The 9,171-nt window shown below is 55.6% G+C and overlaps 1 protein-coding gene across 5 annotated transcripts; it reads right to left on the bottom strand.

Annotated features, from left to right (window-relative positions):
• Positions 1-472: 472 nt before the first annotated feature.
• Positions 473-6,997, bottom strand: PPM1M (protein phosphatase, Mg2+/Mn2+ dependent 1M). Of its 5 annotated transcripts, none has more exons than XM_079933536.1 (10): positions 5,925-6,997; positions 5,115-5,238; positions 4,707-4,961; positions 4,138-4,250; positions 3,681-3,765; positions 3,473-3,591; positions 3,245-3,308; positions 2,909-3,016; positions 2,648-2,796; positions 473-2,181 (listed from the first exon to the last, which is right to left on the bottom strand). In XM_079933536.1, the coding sequence occupies exons 1-10, from the start codon at positions 6,146-6,148 to the stop codon at positions 2,052-2,054; spliced, it is 1,371 nt and encodes a 456-aa protein (XP_079789662.1). In that variant the 5' UTR covers positions 6,149-6,997; the 3' UTR covers positions 473-2,051. The 5 variants fall into 5 exon arrangements, with proteins under 5 accessions (XP_079789662.1, XP_079789664.1, XP_079789661.1 ...); XM_079933538.1 differs by having other exon boundaries at positions 473-1,851; positions 5,925-6,996; XM_079933535.1 differs by having other exon boundaries at positions 473-2,302; positions 5,925-6,993.
• Between the last annotated feature and the right edge of the window lie 2,174 nt (positions 6,998-9,171).

Genomic DNA, 9,171 nt, shown 5'->3' with positions numbered 1-9,171 from the left:
AGCTGCAACACCTTTGGCCTGCCACTTTGCGCATGGTCATTAGAGGTTGGCCAAGGACTCTGGAGGTCAGCAGAGGGAGCGTCCCGGCTTGTGAGTGGTAGGCCATGCATAGGCTCTCAACACGACTGCCCAAGCAGGAAGAGTCCCCCCCTCACGGCCTGGTGGGAGGGCTACTGCAGCGTTTGGCTCTGCTGAGAGACATGAACACGTAAGTCAGTGGCTGCCCCTGCAGTGGTCACTCCTGTCAGTTTGGCTTGTTCGCAGTTGAGAGACCCACTGTTGCCCACTCCCTGGGTTTCAGCCTGGTGGTGTGAGGAGCAAGACCAGGCAGTGGGCCGGATCAGAAGGAAAGCAAAGCAGACTTGGGGCAAGCAGGCTCAGTAGTTGATGTGGGTGATTGGTTGGCAGGCTCAGGATACTGCCTACGCTTTGCTGGGGTGCGGGGGGAAGGAAGGTGAGTGGTGGGGGTGGGGACTGCTGAGGAAAGAGGAAGTAAAACTGCAGGCTGGTAGGGCACACTCTTGTTCTTGCCAGCTGCCTAATTAGAGTCCTGGAGAGGCTGCCCAGAGCTTCTGGGGCCAACCACATTTTCTCAGGACCAGCTGCGGACAGATGTAGGCCCAGAAGTGCTGGGCTATGGAATATGACTAGGTAAAAAATGAGTAGTTTCGTAGTTTTTCCTATCTCTTCCCTAGAGAACATGCAGGAAGTAGAGTCTAAAATGAGTTAATGGGCAGGAAAGGAGGTCTGAAAGTCTCCCCATTGTGTTAAATAAACAAGTTTAACCATCAGTTTTGTGGCCTACTGGCCCTTGTCCTTTCTGGCTGCAGTTTAGGGCTATGAGTTGCCTGGTAAGAATTAATCTCAATTGTAGACCAAAGTAGGAGTAGATCAGGGAAGAGTTAGGAAAGGCTGAGGTCATGAAATTCAACAAATAATTCAACAAACACTGAGCATTTGAGCCTTGGCAAGTGCTGGATGATAAAAACAGTCTTGTGAGGAACATGAAGAACTAAGCTACTCATCAAACAGCAAGCTCTGGAGCCCCAACTGACTTGCTGTCTCCAGTTGGTAAATCTAGCTTTATTATAAATTTACTATAAACTTTATACTAAAATCACTATAATTTGCCTTAAAAAAACAAGGCATCCCTTCCGATACCTCAAGCCCAGAGCCCACAGATGGTGGTGGAGACCTCCTTTCTGTTCCCTGGGCAGCAGTTCTCTCACTGGGGCTCACCCCAAGCTGCGAACTGGGGACGCCCCAGAGAAAACACAATGCTGACTATAGGCAAACTTGTAAGATGGAGCTAAGGCTAAGAGTGATTTTTTTAGAAGGGAACAAGAAAAAGCAAAAGGTATACTGTAATGTCAAGCTATACAGCAATTCACAATTCACAAGGGTTCTTCTGCACACAAACATTTAATAGGAAGGTGATGGGGAACAACAAAACGGTGTTGTTGAGGCATCAGCCTAGGGCAGGGCTGGAGCCAGAGAGGAGCAATCGGGAGACTGGGCTAGAGGCAGCAGCAGTAATCGGGGCATCCACTACTCAGCCAACTCTGGGGCTCCTTCTTGGCCCTTAGTTCTCCCCCAACTTTAGTCCCTGGGCCTGTGCCTCTCCTCCAGCACAGAGGGGAGCAGGGTAGGACTTGAACTGGTCTCTCTCCAAGGGCTGCTTCAAGATGGCTGTTTAGCAGATACGAGGCTTCCCATAAGACACTGCATGGGCTTTGGGGGGTTGTTTGAGTAGACAATCTGACATTCATGCATTAGAGACCTGGATCCAAGCACAGGCTGTCTGCCCTTCCTGGCATCCTTGGCCAATGCCCTTAGTCCAGCTGTCCCCATCTGGGAATAATATAGTGGGCTGTTAAGGATCCTATCTGAGGAGGCTTACATGGATTCCTAAGTTGTAAAGTGACTCTGCCAGACATTATTGATATTAGCGCTCTTTCCCTGCCCGCCAAAGGGGGACCTGGGGAGCTGGACTCCCTGCGTTCTTCCAGTTCTGCCTCGTAGAAATGCTTCCCTTGAAGTGGGTTGGGGGGTCAGGGCTGGGTCTGGGGGTGGGGCAGGCAGACCTGCTGTTGACCATGGTGGACGCTCACAATGCATCCGGCCCGTAAGTGGTTCTGGGATGCGATGTTTGAATCCTCAGTGGCTACTGCGCCCTTGGCCCTGGTTGTGCAAGGGAATCACGAACACAGAGACGTCGTCGTAGGACACCTGCCGTTCCTGTGTGGGACTGTCGTCCTTCCCCTGTGTGCTGTGTATCAGCATTTGGGCCAGCTCCGAGAACCTGTGGGGACCATCCTGCAGATGTACTTCGGGGCCAGAGCAAAGAGGCAAGGCCAGCCCTCAGGGAGAACTTGCACAGTGCTGAACACTGAGGACCCAAGCAATGCAGTCTAACTGTGGGGCCAAGCAAGCCACAAGCCTGGGAAGGCCACAGGTTGGACCATGGGTGTCTGGACTCAGAGATTTTGGGGACCCACAGTCACCCCCAGGAAGCTTGAGATAGCTCTAGTCCTGGCCAACTGTTCTTAGCCGGACTCATCTGCAGTGTTGTCTTCTCAGCCATGACTTCTTGGTGTTTCTGCTGGCACCAACTCAGGCCCAGGCAGATCCCCAGCAGCTATAGTACCTGTGTGGGTCCTCTCGGTTGCCAGGGAGGAAGCTCCGCACCAGCCGTGCCACCTGCTCACTGGACAGGACATCCCAGAGCCCATCAGTCGCCATGACAACTACATCCTCTTCCTGCGGCTCCAGCTGGTCCATATCCAGCACAGTCACCTGCAAGTTAAGCCTAAGGTTTCCTCACTGGCTCCCTTCCCAGCTCCAGCCAACCTTGCGTAGTCTGCCTTTCTGGGCAGATAGAAGCTGGTGTAGGCTATTGCCCCCTCACCTGTGGGACAGAGAGCAAGAAGGGCTTGAGCTGAATATTTGTGTCCAGGACTTTGAGCTGATGGTCTCCTAGGCCCCGGGAGACAGCCAGTGTTCCCAGTAACCGAGCCTGGAGACAAGGGAGGTATGAGGTGACAGCAAACAGCCCCAGCAAATGTACAAGTAAAGCACACAAGAGGTGGACTGTGGCCCTGGGCACCTGGGCTGAGGGAGAAACACCCTCTGACCTCGGAGCAGTACCTAGGACCCCAGCTAAAGCTCCCCACAAGGGACAAAGGAGCTCCCACCTCTACAGGGGGCAATTTAAGAGAGATTCTTGGAGGCGCCATTCACTGACCTGCCTACCCTGTCCATGAATCAGTGGGTACTTGAGATCCGACTGCTCCACGCACTTGTAGCTCCTACCAGGAGCAAACCCAGTATCAACCCAGGCCCTACTTACCACCTCACCACCCCCAACACAGGGCCCACCCTGCCCAGGTAGAAGGGGACTGCCCCAGGCCACACAGCTGAGCCTGGACCCCAGGGCTCTCCCCACTGTGTCCCCCAACCCCACCTCGCTCACCAGCCGCTCATGTGGTGATCCCTGAACAAAACCTTCTGCCCCAAGTCATCCCCCTTCAGTCGCCGAGGGAACTCCAGTCTGGTGAACTCACCAGCCAGAAGCTCAGGGTAGAGAAAGGCCTGGAATAGGGAGGCCATGCTCAGATCAGGCTCCCTCTGGTGGCCCAGGAGTTGGGGCTGCACAGCCTCCCTCTGCCAAGGGCACCTACCAGCTGCTGGATCCGCTGCCGCTCAGTCTCCGGGGTGAACTCAGAGCTCAGGGGCCGTACCTCATCCCTCCGCACCAAGATGGCCCTGGATGAGGTTTTAGAGGAGAGAGAAGTCTGTGGGGCAGCCTCCATCCTTACCCATAGCCTCCCTCCTGCCGGCCCCTTCTCCAACCACCAGGGGCCAGTTCTGCCCATAACAATCCCTTGCTCAAAGGCCCCCATGACTGCCTAAGGCCTGCAGGGTAAAGCCGCAGCCATCTGGCCTGGCCCCTGAGGTCTCTGCCCTCCCTGGCATCTGCTGTCCGCCCTCACACTCAACACATGCTAAGTACACATGCTAAGTACACAATTCAGCCAATCTTCCCCAATTCTGTCTCGACTTCCCCCTTTCACTGTCCCCACTGCCTCTGCTGCCTGTCTGCCCACCCCACCCTACCCACCCTCTGGGCTCACTCACCTGCTATCCCCAGCATTGGCCACATACAGCTTTCCTTGCAGGGTCACAGCCACCAGGGCTGTGCAGCCACCCACCTGGCCTGAGGCCTCCAGCTCTCGCCCAATCACCTCATCCTGGAGCAAACCAAGGCTACTTTAGCTGCTGCTTGTACTGCCAGCATACCACTGTCCCCAACCCTCACCCTACAGTTTACTTCCCCACTAGCAAGCAGTGGCAGTCCCAGCGCAAAGTCTAGCTATGACTCCAAGATCCCTGTGGTCAGGAGATCTAGACATATCCCTTTGGAGGTAGAGAAGTCCTATTCAAAACAGTGAGGAAGGGAAACCAAGGACCAACAGGGTGTGCAACAAGATGATACAGGTAAAAGCACCTAGCATATAGTAGGCGCTGGATAAATGGGTGGGGTTATGATAACTGTTTAGTAACAAACCAACCAACCCAATCTTGTCCTCCCAATCCAAAGATCCAGGGTGATCACCATCATGTGCAGGGACACCCCACAACCCAGAGTCCCTCAGGTCCCTGAGGGTAACACCTGCCCTCCTTTCCCAGCCAAAGGTCACACTCACACACTCCTGGAAGGCACTCTCCAGAGCCCCGACCACCAAGTCTTCTGCCCTAATGCCCTTTTCTTCCACAAACTGGGGGTCACTAGGGCGGATGCAGTGGCCACTGAGGTGCATGGGGGGCTGAGTGGCCACCATGCCCTCTACCACGGCCTCCAGCTGCCGGCGTAGGCAGGAGTGCAGGGTGTTGGCAGCCAGGATAGCTGCAGCTGGACCACCGTGACCATCAAACAGTGCCCAGTAATGACCTGTCAGGAACTGCACAGGAAGGGCTTGGCGTCAGGCTCTGCCTGGCCTCCCCAGTTGTCCCCTGGCTGAATGTAGGGCACTAGGGCAAGAACCTCAGTCTACAGTCCTGGCCCCAGTCTTGGCCCCAGCCTGTAAAAGGGGCTCAGGCCCAGCTGCACTCACCTCCTCTGGGCACAAGGTCAGCCATTCCTGGTTCTCTTCAACCCCAAACTCAAATCTCCGGATGCACAGCTTCCCACAGGCCGCCTGATCCTCATTGAATTCAGATTTCTCTGCATTGATGATCCTGAGGCCAGGAAGTGATCAGTGACCCTTTAGGGACACACCTATGCCCCCATGGGCACAGAGAACAGATTTGGAACACAGAGAGGAACCCTCCCTCGAGTAACAGCCCCCATGCTGTCCCTGACACACACCTGGACAAACAAATGCTGGAAATTTGCTAACTGTTCAGTAACCTCACAGCTAAAGCAAAACTCAGGGCCCAGCCCATCTGGAGCTTACCTGCTGACCTGGGCCGGGAGGTAAGGGCAAGTCTGCCTGCGGAGGTGTGGGGCTTCCTTGCCTACCCCCTGTCCCACCTCAGCCAGAATCCCTGTCCAATGCTGCACAGGCCATAACCCAGGGTGAGATGTGTGTGCGGGGGTGGGGGGTGGGGGGGGTGGTGTCTCCAAAGCCCAGAACGCTGGAATTCTACCTAGTATCCCTACCTCTTTTGAAAGCCCCAGGGGGGCAGGTCCTTCCCGACCTGAGGTGGAATAGGGGAGGTTGTCAAGAGTGCGGAAGTGCCGACAAGAGGGAGATATCCACAAGGTTGGGGAGGCGGGATCCCTCACTCAGCTTGGCCTGTTTTCTCGGTCAGCACGGGACCCCAGGCAGGATCACAGGGTGGGGGTCGGGGCCTCAGGATTGAAAGTCGTAGGGAGCGGGGAGTGTCGGGGGCAGGGGGGCCGCTCGGGGCCGGGCACTCACTCGGCGTAGCCTGCGTTCCAGGGCAGCGCGCGGCCCCGCACCGGGCTGCGCACTGGCCGGGCGTCCGGGCGGCACGAGGCGTCGGCGGTGCTGGGGCTGGAGCCTGAGCCGCGCAGGAAGCGGGGCCGCCGGTAAGGCACGGGGCTGGCGCGGGGCCGGGGCGGCCGCGGCGCGGGGAGCGGACCCCCCGGCAGGAAGCGGCGCCGGAACCAGTTGGCGGACATGGCGCAGCGGCCCGGGACTGCCCGCGGGGCGCCGGGCAGAAGGCTGGGCCGACGGCACCGCCCGCCCGACCCGGGAGGAGGAAGCGGGCCGGGGCGGGGCGGGGCCGGCTGGGCGGTGACGCCCCCAAACCCCAACCTCCCGCCGCCCCGGAGTCTGTGGGCGGCCTGGGTGCCGTCCGGCTCCTCAAGCCTCCTAATCAGCCAACGCTGTTATCAACCCCACTTTACAGGCAAGAACACTGAGGCCTAGATAGACGAAGACGCTGGCCCGGCTCACACAGGAACCTGAGCAGGCTGACATTCACCCACACGTAAGGGGCACGAGTCTTTGAGAGGGAAAAGTCCCTCCTCCCTACCCAGGGAGGCTGTAGGGGTCGATGAGAGCACACCTGGGCCTCCGGGCTGGATCAGTGTCCATGGCAGAGCCTCAGGCCTCTTCTTGCTGGGCCCGGACGTTACGCAAGGGTAAGATGGGAACAAGATGTCCTTGGAGGTGTCAGACTGACACATTGAGTAAGAGTCTCAGAGCACAGTGTTCCCTCAGGAGACCTCCATGCCTCACCCACTCGGCCTGGCACCCTCCACTCCCAGATGGGGCTTGGTGGTCACCCTGGCCTTCCTTATCCTGAGAAGCAGCTCCCGCCCTCAAGGCCAGTCTCCTAAACAGCTGCCCCTCCAATCAAGATGTCCTCTCTAGACAGACAGCAGGGGCCTCACTAGAGTGCAAGTGACTGATGGACAAAAGGAATCCATGGTCCCCAAAAGACTCCAACTGATCAGAGTTCAGACTTGCGCCTAAGGGAAGTGAAAGACTTTCATCTGGGTTGGAGGCAAGATGTTGCAGCCTCTTAACTCCTGGTTACCTACCACCACTGGGTCAGCGGGGTCAGCAGCATGTTAACAGAGTGCTTTGTCACCCTCTGTCACTGAAGCCCAACTCCCTATGCAGGACTGTTATTTCCATCTCATAACGAGGAGGACTCTGAGGCCCACAGAGGGGAAGTGTCCTGACACCCAGGGCTGTGCTGTTTCCATTATGACAGTGCAGCTGACTCAGAACCCCCAGAGGGTATTTCTCTTCCCCTTCCCTCCTCCAGGAAGGCAGGCTTGACAACTCAAAGCCCCGAGGCCCCACAGCCCAGGGCCCAGGGAGGGCTGCAGGAGGAGTCCCTACCTTCGCCTCCACACCCAAGCCCAGCATATGCTCACTAGGCCTTACTTCCTCCAGGAGGCCAGCCTTGCCCCATTGGGAGTTCCCTCCACCCAAGGAAGAAGGTTCCTGGGGCAGGGAGCTGTGCCCAACAGCCCCTCCCTCAAATGACTCAGTTCCAGGGTAGCCTGGGAGCTAATTTACTGACCCCACCATGTGTGTCAGGCCCCAAGCACTAGGCACAGGAGTACAGTACTAATGGAAATGAGCTCCCCTGCAGTGATGGTGGAAGTCCTGGTGGATGGTGCTTGATCCAGCTGGCAAGGGGGAGGGGGAGAAGTCAGAGAAAGCTTTCCAAAGGACACCTGAGCTACAACCTGTCATCAGGACAGAAATGGACCAGGGACCCAGAGTGGGGCAAACCCAATTCTATCAGTGGGGTAACCTCCTCATCCCACCAGCCAATGGCTCAGAAGCTGTTAAAGTCTAAAACTAGAGGAAACAATGCAAACACAGTTTATTCCCCAAACTCACCATCTTGGACTCCCCTGGGTAGATGAAGATCTTGTCCTCTAGGTGTATTCAGAGAAGCTCCTGGCAGCCAGGTGTCACAGGTGGTCTGTTGCCCAGCTTAACTATTTTAAGTTTTCAGAGCCATGTGGAGCTCTATGGCAATCCCATCCTCCCTGTTCCAAGCTGACCTAAGTGTTCCTCCAGTGCTACCAAGGCTCCTCTGGCTCCCTAGGCTCCTGGGAGCCTCTGCTCTTGCCTGGATCCCAAGCCTGACTCTCTTGGTTTACTCTGTCATTTTGCTGAAGCACATCCTCTAACAACTTTCCAAGAAAGGATGACTGGGTCCCGGTAATTTTCTGGGTCCTTGCAATTCTGAAAGGGTTTGTATTCTGCCTTTTTTTGTTGTTTTTGTTTTTTGTTTTTTGTGGTACGCGGGCCTCTCACTGTTGTGGCCTCTCCTGTTGCAGAGCACAGGCTCCAGACATGCAGGCTCAGCAGCCATGGCTCACGGGCCTAGCTGCTCCTCGGCATGTGGGATCTTCCCAGACCAGGGCACGAACCCTTGTCCCCTGCATCGGCAGGCAGACTCTCAACCACTGCGCCAAACAGGGAAGCCCTGCCTTTGCTTTTGATTGATATTTTGGCTCAGAATTCTTTCTGACTGCTCTGTTCATTGTTTTTTGGCTGTTGCTGCTGCTGAAATCCAGTGCCCCTGTCATTCCCAGGCCTTTGGATTGGCTTCTGTTTACCTTTTTTTCTCTCCAGAAGCCTCCAGGCTCTTCTGTCTCCAGTGCCTGAAGTTGTAGGTGAGGTTCCTTGGGGTGGGTCTGTCTTCATTTCTGGGTAGAGTCCTCCCTGGGGGCCATGCAACTCCTCACTTTCCAGTTATACCCTTATCCTGACACCCTTCTCTCAACTGCTCGAAGGAACCCAAGCCTGCCCCCTCCTGGCCGGAGACCTTGCCTCAGCTAACTCAGTCAGCATGTGAGGGATGGAGGCGGGGGAAGGAGCAAGCTTAGAAAAAGGAAAAAGATTTTTATGCTACGTTTTTTTCATGCACCGTGAAAATAGCTTTTGTTGAGTCCCATATCTGTTCTTGACAAGATTTATTTTAGATTTAATTCAAAAAATTTAATACATTTCACTATGGCTCAAACAGTTCCTCCCTCTGAAGACAACCAATATTACTAGTTTCTTGTGGATCCTTCCAGAGATGTCAGGGGTATTCTGTGCAAGTTCAAGCAAAAAAACAAAAACAAAAACAGAAACATGTAAGACCAGAAATAACATGTGCTGGCAAAAGAATGTGGAGAAAAGGGAACTGTTGTGTATTGTTGCGGGGATGTAAATTGGTGTAGCC

The sequence above is a fragment of the Stenella coeruleoalba genome, assembly GCF_951394435.1.
Source record: "Stenella coeruleoalba genome assembly, chromosome: 10".
Lineage (NCBI taxonomy): Eukaryota > Metazoa > Chordata > Mammalia > Artiodactyla > Delphinidae > Stenella > Stenella coeruleoalba.
Note: the sequence above shows the minus strand (reverse complement) of the source record. Positions and strands in the feature narration are given on the sequence as shown.